The sequence below is a fragment of the Drosophila eugracilis genome, unplaced genomic scaffold, assembly GCF_018153835.1.
Source record: "Drosophila eugracilis isolate 14026-0451.02 unplaced genomic scaffold, ASM1815383v1 contig_2152, whole genome shotgun sequence".
Lineage (NCBI taxonomy): Eukaryota > Metazoa > Arthropoda > Insecta > Diptera > Drosophilidae > Drosophila > Drosophila eugracilis.
In genome coordinates this window covers 515,659-534,805 of record NW_024573036.1, presented here as the reverse complement: position 1 = coordinate 534,805, position 19,147 = coordinate 515,659, and the positions used below count along the sequence as shown (strand labels likewise).

At 43.2% G+C, this 19,147-nt stretch overlaps 6 protein-coding genes across 7 annotated transcripts; 3 read left to right on the top strand and 3 right to left on the bottom strand.

Annotated features, from left to right (window-relative positions):
• Positions 1-31: 31 nt before the first annotated feature.
• LOC108110663 (transportin-3) lies at positions 32-3,875 on the bottom strand. The gene is made up of 5 exons (XM_017219780.2): positions 3,511-3,875; positions 2,352-3,443; positions 1,897-2,063; positions 476-1,840; positions 32-416 (listed from the first exon to the last, which is right to left on the bottom strand). Exons 1-5 carry the CDS (start codon positions 3,622-3,624, stop codon positions 356-358), a joined length of 2,799 nt encoding a protein of 932 aa, XP_017075269.2. The 5' UTR covers positions 3,625-3,875; the 3' UTR covers positions 32-355.
• Positions 3,876-3,983: 108 nt separating this feature from the next.
• LOC108110670 (SNAPIN protein homolog) lies at positions 3,984-4,428 on the top strand. Its single transcript, XM_017219787.2, has one exon. The coding sequence runs from the start codon at positions 4,024-4,026 to the stop codon at positions 4,426-4,428; it is 405 nt and encodes a 134-aa protein (XP_017075276.1). The 5' UTR covers positions 3,984-4,023.
• Positions 4,429-4,440: 12 nt separating this feature from the next.
• Positions 4,441-5,338, top strand: LOC108110667 (methyltransferase N6AMT1). Its single transcript, XM_017219784.2, has one exon. The coding sequence runs from the start codon at positions 4,441-4,443 to the stop codon at positions 5,107-5,109; it is 669 nt and encodes a 222-aa protein (XP_017075273.1). The 3' UTR covers positions 5,110-5,338.
• A 1,795-nt stretch (positions 5,339-7,133) lies between these two features.
• Positions 7,134-11,123, bottom strand: LOC108110668 (bacchus). Of its 2 annotated transcripts, XM_017219785.2 has the most exons (4): positions 11,005-11,123; positions 10,169-10,459; positions 7,614-7,776; positions 7,134-7,542 (listed from the first exon to the last, which is right to left on the bottom strand). In XM_017219785.2, exons 2-4 carry the CDS (start codon positions 10,412-10,414, stop codon positions 7,493-7,495), a joined length of 459 nt encoding a protein of 152 aa, XP_017075274.1. In that variant the 5' UTR covers positions 10,415-10,459; positions 11,005-11,123; the 3' UTR covers positions 7,134-7,492. The 2 variants fall into 2 exon arrangements, with proteins under 2 accessions (XP_017075274.1, XP_017075275.1); XM_017219786.2 differs by lacking the exon at positions 11,005-11,123 and having other exon boundaries at positions 10,169-10,601.
• A 4,444-nt stretch (positions 11,124-15,567) lies between these two features.
• LOC108110665 (phosphoglycerate kinase) lies at positions 15,568-17,208 on the top strand. The gene is made up of 3 exons (XM_017219782.2): positions 15,568-15,760; positions 15,822-16,766; positions 16,841-17,208. Exons 1-3 carry the CDS (start codon positions 15,699-15,701, stop codon positions 17,079-17,081), a joined length of 1,248 nt encoding a protein of 415 aa, XP_017075271.2. The 5' UTR covers positions 15,568-15,698; the 3' UTR covers positions 17,082-17,208.
• On the bottom strand, positions 17,140-19,071 carry LOC108110664 (pre-mRNA-splicing factor CWC25 homolog). The gene is made up of 3 exons (XM_017219781.2): positions 18,962-19,071; positions 18,684-18,906; positions 17,140-18,626 (listed from the first exon to the last, which is right to left on the bottom strand). Exons 1-3 carry the CDS (start codon positions 18,977-18,979, stop codon positions 17,206-17,208), a joined length of 1,662 nt encoding a protein of 553 aa, XP_017075270.2. The 5' UTR covers positions 18,980-19,071; the 3' UTR covers positions 17,140-17,205.
• Positions 19,072-19,147: the final 76 nt, after the last annotated feature.

The window sequence follows — 19,147 nt, the reverse complement described above, 5'->3', positions numbered from 1 at the left end:
TTCAAATCGTTGTCTGACAGGTTTGGCAATTTAAAACTATATGATATATATTTAATGGGGGTTGTTTTATGCTTATGCTTGTTTCTGAGTCATTTGGGTGTTTAAACTTAGATCTAAGAGTGCACTATTTAGTAATTAACTTAATGCTATCTAGTGTGAGGATCTCTTGACCGCACTCAAAATGTACATTACGAATAATTTATAAGTTATTACGTCACACAATCGATTCAACTATATTATAAATAGAGGGCTTCGTGCGTTTTTAACAAATTCTTCGCACTTTCACAATTTTCAATATTACATACATCATTCAAAATGTACAGAATCTCCCGAATCCAGTTTCAAATATCAGATACTAGCGGAAGAGTCGAGTAAATGTTTTTAAAGCTTGCGAAATTGCTTTCGTGGTGTCCGCCCTGTAAAATTAGATATATTTTTAGAGTGTGTGCATAATATAATAAAAGTAAAGCCTCACCTCAGCACAGTTGTGCTGAATTCCTCTAGCTGCTGCTGCGTGGCCGTCACGTAGCCACCGCTGTTCTTCTTGGGTAGAGCATCCAGCGCCTGGACCAAAAACGACTGCATCCGTTCGTTGCCCACCACCTGCTTCAGTTCGTGGAGCACCTCGCCCACATCCGCCAGCATGTAAGAGTGCAGTTGGAACACCGAGGCCTGGATCAAATTCATTACCAAAGCTGCGCCATTCTGATTTGCAATCTCCACTACCAACGGACGGGTCTCAGCGTTCCGACTGTGACTATTTACTCTTCCCCAAACCAAAAGGTTAATAAAAAACTTCATCACCGAAGAGTTTGCCTCACGGTGGTCCAACGAGCAGGCTATTAAAGCACACTGGAAGATCGGCGTGATGAGGCGACTCTGGAGGAGTTGTTGCGGACAGCAATCCAAATAGCGCGATGCTAAACGGAAGAAATCGTCCACGGTATCGGGATTATTCTTAAGCCCATTCTCAACCTGTAGCAACCCAAATGTGGGTTCGATAAATGCCTGCAGCATCTCCAACAGTCCTCCAATGCATTCGGTTGTCTTGGCAAACTCATCCACTAGAATGGATCCCACGTAAAGGAAACAACTGTGATGCTGAACCGAATATAGCACTACAATTTGCTTGATCAGCGGCTCCACCAGTAGCATTGCTTGCTTTCGTACCATCCGGATGCCGTAGCGGATTAGTCGGCAGGTGCGCTCCATGATACGTAGGTCGGTTTGATACTTATCCAACACTCGCGATATTAATGGCCAAGCATCGTTCAGAATAGCCACCGTGGGGTGCTCCATAGTATCGGGAACATCAGGATTCGTGTGTCGGATAATGGCGCAGGCTCTGTCTATCCAGTAAACGGGATCGGTTCGCTCTCCCTTTTGAGCACTAGCTTCACTTCTATCCATCAGTTGAGCCAATGGTTGCAGTTGGAAGCCAATAATTTCTCTCAGAGCAGGCTGAATTTGCTCCCGCGGCAGACGGGTCAATATAATGGATATGCCCTTAAGTAAACCTATGGCCACATCGTTGTTAATCTGAAAGCTGTCCAAGCTGCGGGCGATCTCTACGAGACCGCTAATGTGACACACCATCTTTTGGCGGCATGCGGTGCAAATCGATGTCAATGCAATGGCCGCAGCTGGCGCCAAGCCATTCTTCTGCTGCAGAGCGTACAGCAGAAAGTTAAGCACCGCCTCCAATAATTCCGAATGATTCTCGATCCATTCGGACAACTCGCCTATCAGCAAGATCGCAGTGTATCTAACGGCTATATGAGTTTGCTCCGACATATTTAGAATCGCTTCCACCACTTTGGGGATTATTTCGTTTTCCTCTCTGCAGATGAGGTTAATTGGGTTAACATGATTTTTGTGATAAAGCTGTATACTTACGGCAGTATATTCTTGGCTACGTTCTGCATAATGAAAAGGGCTGATTCTGTGGATTCCCAAGTAGTTTCCGGCGCTTGGAGGATATGGAACATCTGCTTGAAGCACGCTCCTGATCCCACTATAAAGGCCACGTCTTTTATCAGATCTGAGACCTTGCGTCGAAAGTCCTGAAAGGGAATAAGAACACTGTTTATATTGTCTAATACTTTTCCTAAAATATAACTAACTTTTATATTAACAAATGTAGGAAGTTGTAAAAAAAATATTTTTACTTTGGCTACTTCACTGGTTCGACCGGTTTTTTTTAACAATACTAGCTACTAAAATAAGCAATTTAACAATCTGGTGAAATGGGATAGATAACTAAGTTGTTCTATGAAGTGTTAAGGAACTTCGAGTTTCTTTTCGGTCATTAAAGTACGAATATAGGGTATATAGGGTTTTCAAAAACTTACAAAGAAATTATTGTTCTCCTCAATAAGTCCATCGTGATCGCTCTCCATTTGCGAGTGACGAAACAGAGCACTTAACAGCCTTTCGATGTGCGGCCGGAACATTATCGTCAACTTGTCTTCGTTGCGCTGGAAGAGATCCTCGCTGAGCTTGTACCACAGGTGGAATGTGATCTCGGCCACCTCGTAGTCGAAGTGCCCAACACACAGCAGCACCAAATCTAATCCTTTTAGGCAGTAGTGTGGCTTGTTGGCATCAGCCAATAAATCGTATAAGAAGGCATCACATAGCGAGGTAAAAATCCTGCAGTAATTGATCGTCTTATCGGTATCCTCGTGGGCCACACTTAAGTGGTAAGGTGTCTCTAGCATACAGACAGCTGCGAAGATCTCTGCCTCGACGGAGGACTCCGTTTCGTTGGCGCCATCCTGTATCGTGTTCATACAGGATAGCAAAGCACACACGCACTCAGAGGCATTATCATGCAGTTTTCCCGACGTCTCTGGCGAAGAGAGCAACCGGAAGGCCAGCTGTGATAGGGCATTATTATACACATGAGAGATAGGAAAAGCATGGATCACCAGCCAGGCACTGTAGGTGCGTAACGCTGCATTCCACACACGCTGCTGGTCAAGATCCTCACGCTGAAGGCACATGCACAAGAACTTTAGGACGCACTCTGCGCTGGCGTCAAGTTGCTTGTGTACCTCCTCTCTCCGATTGGCGCCCAGTCGCAGAAACCGAGAGTCTATTTCTTCTGGCAGAACCTTAAGCACCTCCAGCAGCGGCCAGGTGGCGGCGGGATGCGGGGCCAGAGTCACCAAGAGATCGTTGATTGGTTCCTGCCAGCTGGCCATTAGAAGGGCCAGGTCTGCCACCGCCAGACTGAGCTGAGTTACAATAACATTATCTGTCTGTTCGTCGATTTGTCCTATATGTGTGATCAGGGAATCCCGCAGAGATTCGTGCGTGTGTGGGGGCAGTTCGCTGAATGAATTTTGTATTTTGTTCCGCATAGTTTGAGCGGCAAAATAGTTGGCGTGCAGATCTCGCTTCTGGTGCAGCAGTTCGTCCGCAATTGTCCACGAATAGATCTTCAAACGATTAACAAATAATTAACTATTATAGTGAACTTTGGTAAACCGGGAAACTAGCACTCACCGACTTCTGGAAGTCCTCCAACCATCTGTTAGCCTTCTCCTGTTCCTTGGGATTGTTGCCCTGAAAGAGGGCACTAATAGCTTGGTACACCACGTCTACCGAGTACGTATCCATTTCATCGGCAGCTATAATCAGCACATAAAATAATAATCAGCGCATAAAAATACACTTTATTAGCGATGGCTTTGTGAAGAAATCCCGTATATCGGTAACATAAGGAAGTAGCGTATGATAATTATACATGTCATCGATGTTCAGCTATCTCGAAGGACTTCAGGCTTGCAACCAGGGTTGTCGTCTGTTAAAATCGTAAATTATTTATATCATTATTAAAAACTATGCCTTTATTTCAAGATTTTACTTATCAAAAAATTGGAAAAATTTAAAAGAAAAAAATTCTGAATATCATTTTATATTCCACTATCGAAACTAAGTCATAGGCCTGCGATATATCGATTCAATCGATAGTTCCAAAACAACATCTCCAACTGGCCTTCTGATCAGAATTCTACAATGGATTCGGACAGCACAGTCACATCCTTGGAGGAGAACACGGAGAACTTTTGCACGAATCCCACGCGCGACATCCTCGCCGAGGGCATCACCAATCTTTTTAAGCCGACGATCGAAAGATTAGACGAGCGTGTAGCCTCCACCATCCAGTTGCAGGCGGAGCTGCGTGGCCAGCTGGACGCTCTCGCCGCCCAACTGAGGGACATCGAAAAGGCTCAAAATCAGATACCCGAGTTCGCGGACAAGGTGAAGGAGCTGTTGAACGTCAAGCACAAGGTGACTGTCATTAGTAACGTTTTGGGTACCAGCCAGGAACGACTCACAGGCCTCCACAAGCTAATAGAGAAGGAGCAGCGCCGGAGACAAGCTCTCCTTGACTCGGCCCTCACCACCAACATATCATAAATTTAGTCCGTTATGGAGACGCCCTATACCGACCACTTAAGCCTAGAGGACTACGAACAGGTTTACGAACCTGCGGAGGATTCGTTCCTGCTGCTGGATGCCCTGGAAAAAGATCTAGAGTACCTTCAGCAATTGCAGCCACATCTTTGTGTGGAATTGGGCTCGGGTTCGGGAGTTATTATCACTGCTCTGGCCAAGAAACTGGCTGGCTCCTCCCTATGTCTAGCCACTGATATTAATCCCAAAGCCTGCGATGCCACGCGAAGAACTGCGGTTCGAAATGGAGCTCGTTTGGATAGTATTCGTTGTAATCTAGTGGATGCAGTGCGACATCAATCCGTGGACGTCCTGCTCTTTAATCCACCCTATGTGGTCACCAGCGACGAGGAGCTTCAAACGCAACAGTTCGGTTCCCACAAAGAATCCTCAACAGATCGCAATCTGGTCTTCTCCTGGGCCGGTGGACAGGATGGGCGACGCGTCACGGACATTTTACTAAAGCAACTGGATGACATTCTCTCTCCTCGGGGTGTTCTGTATCTACTCCTCCTGCGAGAGAACAAACCCGAGGAGATTATCAACTACTTAAAAGGCCTCAAGTTCCGAGCCGTTAAGTTCATGGAGCGACGCATTCCCGGCGAGCATCTGTATATACTGAAAGTGACTAGGTCCTCCTCATGACTTGTGCAATAAACTCTATTGGCTCGACTGGAATATCTAAAGAGAGTTGTATTTTAATTAAATTCTAACCGTATACAAGTTAAAGTTTACATTTTAAACTTCAATTAAATAGTATGCAGAAAAATGTTAAAGTTGAATTTAAATTTAATTCGTCGCTTAGATTACGGTATGTAAACGATTTTTTAAAAGTTTTTGAAGATAACAAATATATGTAGATATTAGGGTTTCTGAATTCCCTAAAAAGCCTTTTCCAAGTTCGTAGAGTGGTGGTACGTTAAACTAAATTAGACAAGCTTTTACAGTGGTAATGCGCCTTACTAGAATTACACAAATTCAAATACTTTGGCGGCCTCGAATCATTTTCGGAAAGATATTGAAAGACTATATTTTTTAATATTATACGTATATTGCAGTTTACAACAAAAAGTACAACAAAGGCTTTAAATCGAAGTATAGTTTCCAATCAAATCCCTCTATCATCCTAAGGGATGTATTTATGGTATAGGAAGGTTTGCTAAAACCAGTATTGTCAACCCCCGGATATAAGCATGAGATATGGGAGGGATGGATCTATACTTCATGTGTGGCAAACGAAATAATGGCAATCAATGAATTATGTACCTACATGCTCATGGATAACAACTCCTACCCCTTCAAGTAGCCCACTCCATCCCATCCCGCCCGGAAAATGGGGGATGTTGCCCCACCCGAAAATGACTACCCCTGTGATTCAAACATCGGTAAAGCAATTGAAACAAACTTTTTATTGGCATATAATAGATGCCAATAAGTCTGTACGTACTGTTTTTGCTTTTACGTAATTACAATAATTTATTTCATCCTTCAAAACTGTTTCATACTCTCTTTTTCGATTCGTGGTTCTGTATGCTCTGACTTTCTGCGCTAATAGATGTTATTTTCGCACTAAGCACAGATACATAAATAATTGGTATGTATTTACAAAAATGCATGATTCTTTAACATTATCTGTGGTATAGCTATTGTTATATCTGTATCAAATCGGCATATGTATCAGTTATATTGAGTTTAATTATTCAGTTTGCTGGTAAGCAATACAAGCTTTGAGCCTTCTGCTCTTGGATCTGGGTCAGTGGGTGGTCTGTGTATATATCTATGTCGTTCTGGGTTATATCGGTTAGATTGAAGGATAGTGGTTGGGTGGTTTCGGCGGCATTCAGTGTCGAGTACCTTTATTGACCAAATGGGCACATTTCTTTGTCAAATATCAGTCGTTATACTTTTAGAACTCGTATTTGGGGGCGGTGTATAAATAGTTTGGATACCCTTAATAGATAAATGTAACATTAAAAGTTTATTCTTGCTCATTATTCGATTCTCGGGTCGGTTTTTACAATTTACAAATGAATTAGGCTTATCATTTATCATCGATTCGCTCGCACAATTTATCAACAGAATAATAAAGCCTTCGCTTTAATACTGACATAAGTACTTAAGATTAGTCATAGTTTATAGTTAAATGCTGAAAAGAAAAAGAATATGGTAGAACTTAAACTTCCCGATGTTTTTTGCTTTTTCATTTATGTTGCCCCATAAGCGAAGACCAAGAAAGTCCCATTGCCTTGGGTGTAGGAAATTTTGGGAGCGTGACTGTGACCACAGTGGGCGCGAAAATTTTGAAACCATAGCTAAAACGTGAGCGTCGTAATTGAATGCGTTCCGAAAAATTATTTTCAATGATTTTTGTGATTTATTTAAATACAATTTTTATGTTTTATTTGTTTTGTATTTAATTGCATCTGCTGTTTCTTTTTCATTTTTCCATTTTTCACTTTTGTATTTTTTGCTTCTTTCGATCATTCATAAATGTAACGTCTAATTTAATAATGAATTTTAATATTTTTTGTTTGTGTGTGAGTGTGTGTGTCGGTGTTTAATTCACGGGCTTCGTTTACGCTACATGCTCAATCTTTGTATTTTTTGTTATACGCATAAACTGGGCGATTAAATTAGGACTTATGACATAAAGGAAAGAAAGATTTTGGTTTTGTTTTTTTCTTGTATATAGTGGGGATGTTTACTTTTTGTTGGATTCCGTATAGATTTCTTTCATACGAAAATGCCTTCAATTACAATTTTTGTTTTTGTAGTTTTTTATAAAAAAAGTACACATAAAATACAATTAAAATAAGGTAAGAAATAAAAAATTATTTCTTAAACATACAAATTATATACTTTTGCGATTTTTTTGTGGTTTTTTCTCCTTCATCGTCTCCTTGTTGTGGTTTATTTTCTGGTTGTTGGTTTATTATTATTTTTTGTTTTGTTTTTTGCTTGTAACTTTTATTTATTATTAATTTAAATTTTTGTTGGTTTTTGTTTGTATTTTTTGACTACATTATTATTACGCCTGATCGTCCGAGCCGGAACCGTCGTCATTATCATCATCATCATCTATATAAAGTGGGGAAAATCCGGGGATTAGTTTACGGGAAAGGAGGGAAAGTATTTGTTTGGGAACTCACCATCACATTCAATGTCGTCCTCCTCACCATCGTAGGGGATGTCGTACTCGTCGCTCTCGATTTCACTGTCGCCCTCGATGATTTCCTCCAGAGCCTCCTCCTCATCCGATTCTCCATCGGCGGCGGCGGCTTTCTTGGCCTTCTTTGATTCTGCGGATTTTGCCTGAAAAAGCAAAAAATGCAAGTTAAATTATTAACGGTGCCTTAGTATTTAATAACAGGACTATTATCATAATCAATTATGAAAAAACAATGGGAATTGTCTTTGTAATTAAGCCAGTTTGTCTTTCTTAATTAAATACAAATCAATGAAATATCTATTTTCGATAGCAATACAGCTTGCTAAAAAAAAACGGGAAAAATAAGGAAAGTTTCGGTTAACGGTCCTATGCGCCCAACTCAAACCCACACATCTCCTTGATCAAGGGCATCCAATACCCCTCTTAACTTTCCTGTGCGTGTGTACATAGTCATAAAATGTATATTTTCAGCCCACAAACAAGAAGCGACGAAAATCGTTATTTTCGCCGTAAAAAAACATTTGAAAAATGCGCGCGCCAATGTAATTCGCTGCGGCAAAGAGTAAAATAGAGCGTTCGAGAGAGACCGGGATTACAAGTGCAGCCGTATTACATCTGCCTGTGTATGTGTTAGGCGACATATTTACTACATAAGGGGGAAGAGAAAAACATTAAGCAGCGACGCCGGCAGCGACATATGTATCCGCATCCGTGAGATACGAAACGAAACCAAGCGTGCCCTGTAAGAAATAGAGAGCGCAGGAGAGAGCAATGGAGAGTATCTCAATCCGAAAGAGAGCCCCATCCGCACAAACTGTAAACTGTACCTGAACTGCATGAATGAATCTCTCTCTGGCACACACAAGCACATAAACGACAGCTGCTGCAGCGACGTCGGCAGCGAAAAAAGGCGCAAAACAACAACATGCGTGGGTTCAACTTTTTCCGCTGGCCAACCAACAACAAGATATATATTATGGTAAATGGCTTGTGGTAGTATATAGGCGGTCACGTTCCCAAGTCAAAGAGTAGCCGCAATACATGGGCCCTATTTACCAGTCTGTTACAAAGCGGAAAACAAGCGGGCTGTGGAAAAATGTGCAAAATTAATGGCCAACCCGCCGCCCCTTTCCTTTCTCTCGTTTACAGCATAAGTCACGAGACCCAGAACTCGAGAAATGTGCAATAGGGGATTAGGACAAATAGGGTATATTAGTATTGCGAAAGATTTGACAATGAGATAACTAGTAATTTACATTTCAGGTGATTACTAATTTATACGCTTTATCAAAAAATGGGGTCTTTTAATTTTAAAAGAAATTAACAGGATATATAGTAAGGAATGTCAAAACATATATTAGACATATTTTTTTAGCAGATTGGAAAATTTCTCAAGAAACCACGAAGGGAAAAAATATGAAAACAATTTTATTGTTTTGAGATTTTTTTTTATTGTTTCTTTATAGAGTTTAAGATAAAATGTACCTTAAATTGTTTCTAAAACTCTATAAAGAGTACCTTACTACCATAAACTAATGAACCCAAAAAACGAGGCATTTAGACTTTTTTGCCACCCTGTAAAACTGTCTTGTTTTATGTACAAAAATAAATACGCAGGAAAAAAGTGAAAGATAAATGTAAGCACAAACGCAAACAGACAAAAAGGCCCATGGTGTGTATACAAATTACGACGGAGAGAGCGAACTCTCTCCTGTATCTCTCTCTTTGTATCTATCACTCTACGCTCTCTGTCTCTGCAGAGAGCACGCTCCCGTTAAACTGTACATTTTTATTTCGAGTTTGAGTTTGAGAAAATCGCTTGATTTGCCAATTTATCTGTCTTACTGTCCGAACTATTTTATTTTTATCAAGAAATGTGCTTTTCGATTATGGAATGCGACAGCCCCAGCCCCCAAAACTTGTTCAAATACCGCGTGCTCTTGCTGATACTAACCAAAAATAAAGTGGCAAAACATGACATGAGTAATTTACCGGCCGGCAATGTGTGTTTCCATTGAGAGAGTGCATTGGCATCGCTTTGAGTTTGCATTTGCAATTGCCAAAGCCCCGTCGAATGACTGATAAATAAGGCCAAGACTATGAGTTATGATTATAAGCTTATGTATATCTATTTCAGCTTTTCAGCGAACACGTCAGTGCTAATGACCTATAGGTTTATTAAAAATACATTACCCACCCCACATAAAGGAAAAAACCTCTGGCTAACTGTACTGCCGGTCTATATGTATGGCCCTCTAACCTCGATTTGAACCTAACAACAATAATCTTTGATTGCCGGACCCGCAATCATCTTGGTTAATCGTAAACAAGACACTAACGTGAATACATATATACATGGTCTATCTCTCGCTCTTTTCGTGGGTATATAAGCCACTGAGAGAGTGCGCTGTTCCGAAAAACGTGTGTATATCTATTTCTAGAAATTTTTCTCCGAACAAAAGTGGAGCTCGCATATTGATGTGAATCATTTGGGGCTACCGCGTAAACAAATGGTTATTTTGTAATAGTACTCACTTCTGCTGGCCTCTTGGTGCCTTTTACTGATTCCTTTGCGGGGGCAGCGGCAGCGGCGTCGGCGGCATCCTCGCCGTCCTTCGACGTACCGTTATCAGCAGCATCACCGGCGGCATCTGCAGCAGCGGCCTTATCCTCGGCAGCCGCCTTCGCTTTGAGATCGTCCTTGACAGCAGATACGTCCTCGGACGCCACCTTCTCCACGGCCACATCGCCGTTGTTCTGTTGTTCCGTAGCAGCCGACATTGTTTTGTGTTTTATATTTTAAGTTTTTCCGGAACTAGTTAGTTGCTGCGTTATAAAGAAATAGTGCGTTTTGTGGGTTGTTTTGGTTGTTGACAAGAAACCAGCGCAAAATACTCGGGGAAAGCGACAGAGAAAGAGAGAACCGCACCGCACGAAGCACACCAACACATTGAATGCGATTCAACTGCGGGCCGTCTATTTAAGCACTCGCTCTCCCGAAGAGAGTAACATTTGCCCCCTCTCTCTCTCACGCTCTCCCCCTCTCTTATTAGTCTCTCGCTCGGACGCTCGTTAACTCTCTCTCCCACGCTATTTGGCTATGCAATACACTCAAAAAACCGCCGCGGCATTTGTACAGCCGCAGTCGATGGCGGCAGCGCAGAGAGAAGACAACAACAACATCCCAGAGCGAGCGATGGATTTTCGAAATATTATTTTGCGGTGATTTTTGTTTCGATTATATGGTATCTATTTGGTATATAGTATAGCTATAGGAGTTGCCATAGATCAGGCGGCGCTACGAAATGCAAAGGATTTGGTTTGGTCGTAGGCCCCACTGATGTACGGAGTATCCCTTCAGTTTTCCTAACCACCGATATGTTGACCCGTCGACTGTTCGTACACGACTGAACTTGCCGTCCGTTGGATGGCTAGAAATTGCCGCTTGCTTCTTCTTGTGCCAAAGCGATGAAACACTTTTTCGCCTATATCTCAATTTCCTCTGTTCCGATCGGTTCAGGAACCGATCGAGGCTATAGCCAGCGGTGTCCCCTTAATTTTGGTCTTTTTCCCGACGCGCTGCGATCAAAACTACATCCGCAATTGACAAGTTGAGTGGGTTTCCTGATTAATTCCATACAAAATCTGCTTGGGTTCCGTGAGTACAGTTGTGGGCGCGTTTGGCGGTAAATTTGAAAATTGCGCGCACCGGTGGTGCGTTCGTGGGGTTTAGGGGAGGGTGTGGTGGTGGTTGAGGCGGTGTGTGGTGCAGTCACTCTGTGGCGCTTTGACCGTTCGTCGGTGGAACAGAACAGTGGATGGATGTGGATGTTGCCGATGGGAAGAAGTGTTGCAGCATTGTTGCTGCAGATGTGTGTGCTGTATTTCGTGCGGTTCGTATTTATAGAGTGGACCAGCGTGGGACGCAATGTCGTCGCGGATTGGGGTCAATTGATTGGTAACGTGTGGGGAAGCAGGTGATTTTCGTGTCCTAAGCAGCTATTTTTTAAATTATAACGATTTAATTGCACACAAATGGGGAATATGCTATTACGGAAATTTCTGTACCCATATTTCTAATAAATTCTTTGAAGATAAAGGGTTTTTCAATCTTCAATGAATGTATGTACATATTTTGAGTTACATACATTCATATGTGCTATGTACATTTACATACATATGTTAAATAATGTTATTAACTAACAACAATCAATTCTCGAAATCAAAAAAATGTTTATGTCTTATTATTCGCACGTAGAAGATTAAACTTTAAAAAAGTTATAGAAGCAGTGCCACGTGATTTTAGTTAAATGTCAATGCCCATCATCTAATCGCGAACTGGGTCCACCCTTAATTTTTTTTTATGTGCCAATCTTTCTGTTGATCCCGCACTTGTGGTTCGGCCATTTGATGTTGCAGTTCGTTACACGAACCTAGTTGGTTCTGGAATCGACTAATATATAAGAGAACTGCCGACTAGGCTATAACATATCAACCATATCACCTGGTAATCAATGTGACCAAGGGTATATTACGGCAGCCTTATCAGTCGAGCGATCATTCGAAGGTTAATCTCTCAAGTCATTGAAAGCCTTATATTAAATGGTATGCAAAACTAAATATGAATAACTAAATAATGAGAAAATATTAGAAGGATTTTGAGTAAGAGATGACCAGAAATTGTATTATAATCTCTCTATAAAAACTTTTGGAAGTTCTGGAAGTTAAGCTATTGGCATTGCTCTACATTGTATGTACATTACGTCATTTTATTTGACTAATCTCCACCACCATATGTCTGAATGCCGGGTATCCAACAGTCGAGCTCTTAAACCAAAGTCATGTTCATGCTTTCAGCTATTTTTGTGCGAAAGCAAAGGCACATACGAATACCTATGTAGGCTATATGGTTTGTAATCTGAATAATACGGTCGACGACAGAGCGAGCGGACGACTGTCGACAGGCGGGACGCTAATTAAAACCGGCGGAACCTGTTCCGAGGCATCCATTCGCCTTCGCGGTGTAGTAAACGTAAACACCTGTAATCGTGGGCCCTCGTCCATTGAGTTATCACATATTTGAGCAGCAGCGATGACTTTTGCCTGAACGCTGCCTGATAAGCCGATTTGCGTCTCCATATCGCAGTGCTTGATGTGCTTTCTTCTCGCCTTCCGCCCGCCGAACTCTTAGTATCCGTTCGAGTGGCTTGGTGTTCGTTCCCCCAAGAATGGTGGGCCTTTCGCGCATTGTTGCGATACGAAGCGCTTTCTCACCGGGCATGTGGGGTCTCTCCGGTTGAAAAGGCAGTGTCTCTGGCCAGTGAACAATGGTATCTAGATTCCAGAGGACAACCTGTGCTAATTTCTCGAGATACCGGGTTGGAACGATGGTCGTTGTTTCAAGGTTAGGCGATAGTTTAAAATGGAGGAACCTCTAGGGAAAGCGATAAAAAGGTACTACCAAAGGAAGGCAGGCAAAACGGAAAACATGGCTTGACCTTGGACATTCTTCCAGGAACTCAAACATCTGCCGATGTGTTTTTCCGTAATTTTATGGTCTATGCAGGCCTAAAAGTAATCGTAACCGTTTTTTTGTTTAGCTGGGATTTTCTGCCGTGATGGAATATTTCTTATACATTTACATATATACATGTTATTGATGAATCGGGACCTAACCCAACAATTTCTCCCAGTGCAATTACACGTTGCGTCATTAATTTGCTGTAGCATTAAGGTGTGAACAAATCTCAATGCAAACAATCGATAGCCAGACGCTCAAGCATGTGTATCTAAAACACACACATCAACTAGCATTCACGGTGATTAAGTTTTCCGTTCTCTCTCAACTCAGATGAGTTGCTAATAGATCTGTAAGAGGTTGTTAGACTTTTACAGAAAGTGTGGTTAATAAGGTTCTTTGTAGCAATAAAAGAGTTTTGTATTCTTAATTCAGATTTCATTTCATTCAATGGTAAATATTAGTATTAGTGAATTATATATTCCTCAGAATTCCTCGAGTGATTCCTCTTCACACAGTTCAGATACAAATTCAACTGTAGCGCTTATAAATAGCCTCTATAGGCTGTCCCTTCTAGCGCTTAGGTACACAAGATTGTTCGGTAGAACAACATGAACAGGTTTACGACTCGATTAGAGCGATTGTTAGACTTTTGCTAGATAGATAGGCGATTCGCTTGGCCGCTTGACTTGGGCTCACGATCTCAGCCATAGGAGACGATCATCAGACATTCTCGGCTCGGGTCTCGTTTTCCGGACATGTGCTAATGTTTCCACACGAGTGCCGTGTGGCCGCATGGACTTGACTTGATATTCTGCCCTGGCTCACCTGCTCACCTGTTTCACCTGCGTCAACGGGCGGCTTACACGCAATTATTAAAATGAATTTAAGCAGTCCCATTGTCTTCGATTTCCAATACCACCTGACGCACAGAGGGAGTGCTTTGGTGTCACTGTGAGTGGGTCCCTGGTCCTCCGGTGGTGCTTTAATTGCGCAGAGCACCACACCGCTGACGTGTGAGTGGACATTCTTCTGGCGACGTTGTTGAAGGATGAGAGAAGACAGCCAGTGCCACTGCAATGCTGCATCTGAAATGTCCTAAATAGGCTCATCCCCATCTCGGTTCCTGTCTCCCACCCACAACATCATCAGTGATGCCAAGCTATCGGAATATCTTTTTATTAATTTACTCATTTATTTTGTTTAAATTTTTTCTATAGCATTAAAATGTTTTTTTTTTGTATAATCTTATTTATATATACATGAGATATGTACCTCACCTTTAAACTTTTCTCCGTTTTCCGTTTTAATCATGTACTAGGTTAGTTTCTCATGCTGAAACCTGTTTAGGGTTGCGTTTACTTTATATAATAGCTTTACCAGAATAGCTTTCCTTTAATGCTATTAAAAACGTGATAAGTTAGCTAGAAAACATCTTAATGTCCAGCAACTCAGCTCATCCTCATTCCCAGATACCTTAGTTTGCCATCTCCGTCATGCATTTCGCTGCACTGAGCACTTGTGGTGGGTGGTGTACAATATTTTGGGTGGTGGTGCGGTGGGTTACCAATCGGTGGTGCCAGTGCCCAATGGCAGCGGTGGTTGATTGGACCGTCGAAGATGAAAAAAGATAGAGAATGGGCAATCATGAATGAATCACCTTGGGATGATGCCCCTTCATGGCATCACAGGCAGAATCCGTTTGCGTTTGCACAGCCAAAATAAAACAACGGTCAGCGACCATGATTGTGTGATTTGTCTTTGTTGTTACATATTTACATACAAGCAAGAAAGGGGCGACAATAATATTGATATATATACCTGCATATATACGTATGTACGTAAATTAGTTGCATGAATATGAAAAGCTTTAAATTATCTTTTGCAATTAAACAAATAAGAGGTTGGATAACATTAACAATAATAATAATAATAACAATATTAGGCATTTATAACATTCAAATTTACCCGCCATTAAAAGCAGTAGAAAAAAATGTTTAAGGGGGTTACAGTTTGGAAAAAAATATATCAAAATTCTTATTTTAAATTTAAAAACTTGTTTTTTATTTTGCATTGTTGTGTTGTAAATATAGTAAGGCCTTCAAAGGGGTGCAGTTTTCAAGTATTTAACCGTAATCCCTTTTTTGACACCCTTGTCACCAACACCTTCGCTGTGGATACTTTACAACACTACTCCGCCATCGTTTGGCAGCACTAATTGGGCGGCAAAAACAGAGTTGCATTTAGTGACGACAACTTTTATCCAACTTTCCAATAAGAATACATCCCGATATGAACTCCACCACCCATAATTGGAGTACTGCCATCGATGTCCTGCGCGGGATATTTATAAAGCGGCGGAAAGCTGCCTGCTGCAGAGTGCCGCCCTGGAAGTCGAGTTGCAACCCTAGCGGCCCACCAATGACCTTGCGCTGACATTGCCGCACAACAGAACAGACGAAGAAGATTCGGCTAATCAGTGGAATCGCGACCCGGAGTTTGTTAGCACACACCAGGAGTATCCAAAAAATCCAGAATAATCCCAAAATGGCCTTCAATAAATTGAGCATTGAGAACCTGGACTTGGAGGGCAAGCGGGTGCTGATGCGGTAATTGGGGAATCCTTCTGTGAAATTCAGTTGCATAAACATTGGTTTTGCTACTTTGCAGAGTGGACTTCAATGTGCCCATCAAGGAGGGTAAGATCACCAGCAACCAGAGGATTGTGGCTGCCTTAGACAGTGTGAAATTGGCTCTGTCCAAGAAGGCCAAGTCCGTTGTGCTCATGTCCCATTTGGGTCGTCCCGATGGCAACAAGAACATCAAGTACACTTTGGCCCCAGTCGCCGCTGAGCTTAAGACCCTGCTCGGTCAGGATGTAACCTTCCTAAACGACTGCGTCGGCAGCGAAGTGGAGTCTGCCTGCAAGGATCCCGCGCCAGGATCAGTTATTCTGTTGGAGAACGTTCGTTTTTATGTAGAAGAGGAGGGCAAGGGCTTGGACGCCAGCGGCGGCAAGGTGAAGGCCGATCCCGCCAAGGTCAAGGAGTTCCGAGCCAGCCTGGCCAAACTGGGAGATGTCTATGTCAACGATGCTTTCGGAACTGCCCATCGCGCCCACAGTTCCATGATGGGCGATGGCTTCGAGAAGCGTGCCGCTGGTCTGCTGCTCAACAAGGAGCTGAAATACTTCTCGCAGGCCCTGGACAAGCCACCAAACCCCTTCCTGGCCATTCTTGGTGGCGCTAAGGTCGCCGACAAGATCCAACTGATTGAGAACCTTCTGGACAAGGTCAACGAGATGATCATTGGCGGTGGTATGGCCTTCACTTTCCTGAAGGTCCTTAACAACATGAAGATTGGAGGTTCTCTGTTCGACGAGGAGGGCTCAAAGATCGTGCAGAACCTGGTAGAGAAGGCAAAGAAGAACAATGTTCAACTGCATCTGCCAGTGGACTTTGTCTGCGGCGACAAGTTCGCCGAGAACGCCGCTGTTAGCGAGGCCACCGTGGAGTGTGGAATTCCCGATGGACACATGGGCTTGGATGTGGGACCCAAGACCCGCGAGCTCTTCGCGGCGCCTATCGCCCGCGCCAAGCTCATCGTTTGGAACGGGTAGGTGTTAATTGGGTTTTGAAGGGAACTTGCTCCTGATCCTTTTAACATTTTATTGAAATGTATTTTTGCAGACCCCCCGGCGTGTTCGAGTTCCCCAACTTCGCCAACGGCACCAAGTCCATCATGGATGGCGTGGTGGCAGCCACCAAGAACGGAACCGTCTCCATCATCGGCGGTGGAGACACTGCTTCTTGCTGCGCCAAGTGGAACACAGAGGCTCTTGTCTCGCACGTCTCCACTGGTGGCGGCGCTTCGCTCGAGCTTCTGGAGGGCAAGACACTGCCTGGCGTGGCCGCTCTGACCAACGCCTAAGCCGTTGATACGGTATATTTATGTTAATCGCATCGTTTAACTTGTAAGCACAAACCAAGACGTTAAAAATTGAATCTATTTGTTGCGGAACCATATTATGCATACGAAATAAAGGAATCCTAGTTTATTTGCGGGCAAAGTTACTGTCCATTGAGGAGGCGGTGCGCTGGATGTTGTTCAGATTGGCCCTGATGCGATCACCTATAGAGTTGTGGTTGGCAATGGCCTTCTTTACCTCCTTGTTGATGAACTCCTTGTCAAAGTCTCGTTCACGGTTCTGAGCTTCCTCACGAGCATACGCTTCTCTGTGCTTGCGGACCACTTGGGTGCGATCCGCTTCCCTCCAAGTGGCGTTGTCCATCATCTCGCGCAGACGAGCTTCTCGATCAGCTTCGCTTAGCTTGGGCTTGCCTGCGGGACGTTTGGAGGCCGGACTGCGTTCTCTTTCCTTTTGCTGCGGAGGCTTTTCGGCACTCCTGTGCTGGTCATCTCTTTTTGAACTTCGGCTCCTGCTGCGTTTGGGTCTAGAACGCTCCTCAGGGCTTCTACTTCTGCGTTTATCCCGCTTTCTGGAGGTTTCCTTGCTTTCTTCTTGGCGTCGCTGTCTCCCCTTTTTGTCCTCTGGGCTTCTAGTTCTTCGTTTCTCCCTCCTTTCCTGGGGACTTCTGCTCCTTCGTCGTTCTTTCCTTTCGTCTGGACTTCTACGTCTGTTCCTTTGCTCTGGACTTCTGCTTTGACGTCTTATCCGCGAACTGTGTTTCCTATCTTCATGGCTTCGGCTTCGGCTTCTGCGTCTCTCCCGCTGCTTTCTGTCTTCTGGCCTAACATTTTTCCCGCGACTTGTATCTCGTCTCCTTGATTCAACCTCCCTAGAAGATTTTCTCCTAGGGTTTTCTTCTTCGTCGCTACTATCGCCAGTGCTACTGCTGCTTTTCCTTTTGGATTTTTTTTGTTTCTTCTTTGTGGCCATGTCCAGTTGCTTGGATATGGTGCGGTACTTGGCGTCGAGAAGTTTGTCCAACTTTATGTCACCATTTCCATGATCTCCCTTTAGTTTGCTAACTTGGCGTGCCAGTTTTCTGTCTAAGTCATCGTCACTATCACTGTTTTCACTGTCATTACTTTCCTCATCGCTGGATTGCCTGTTCTTTTTCTTCTTTTTGGACTTCTTGGACTTTTTGCTCTTCTTGGCCTTCTTCTCCTTGGAGGCCTTCAGATCTTGTTCGGTCTTTAGGATGCGATGAATTTCCTTTAGTTTGACGGGGTTTTCCAATAGTTTTCGGCGGGATTCCATCTCTCGTTGCTTGATGAGCATCAAGGGATCCTCAAGGGTCTTTCGCTGTAAGTCAACCTGTTCGGTGGACTGCAGGTTGCGATATGTTCTGATGGAGAAGGGTACGCAGTCGTGTTCTACATGGTTAATGGTTTGTTTGAGGCCGACTGTGTTCTGCTCCTGACGGTGTTCCTCAGCTTGCAGAGTCTCGAAGGACTTGTCGATCTTGCGACCCAAGAGGTACTCCTCGCGATTGATCAGCTCCGTGCTGTCTGGATACAGATTTATATTAATGTAAATTTGTTAAGAGTTACACCTGGCTGACTCACTTTTGTACATCCATTCCAATTTAGCTTCGCCGGCGGCTCCACCACTACTTCCTAGCACTCCGGAACTTTCGCCCAGTCGTCTGAGCTCCTCCCTGTCCCTCTCTTCGTTGATCTCCTTGCGAAGGTCCTCCAGCTTGCGTTCCTCCATCTTCGCCTGCTCCTCCGCCTTCCAAACGCGCTCCTGGTTTTTCATCGTGTGCGGATGCCATGATTTCTTCAAGTTCTGAGGGCGAAATAACTCATTATTAAGGGTTATAATATAATGAGGCATTACTTACAAGATCTCCGCCACCCATCTTGGGTTTTATTTGGGTTTTCGCAGCCAAACAAATTAATTCCAAGCAAATCGAGTTTTTCCCTCCTTTTATTTTGTTTGCATGAACAACATATGTTCACTACTAAGGTTGCCATACAGTTAAGATATAATAAGTGCAAGAGAGTTGCCAGATAGCTGAAATTTGTAT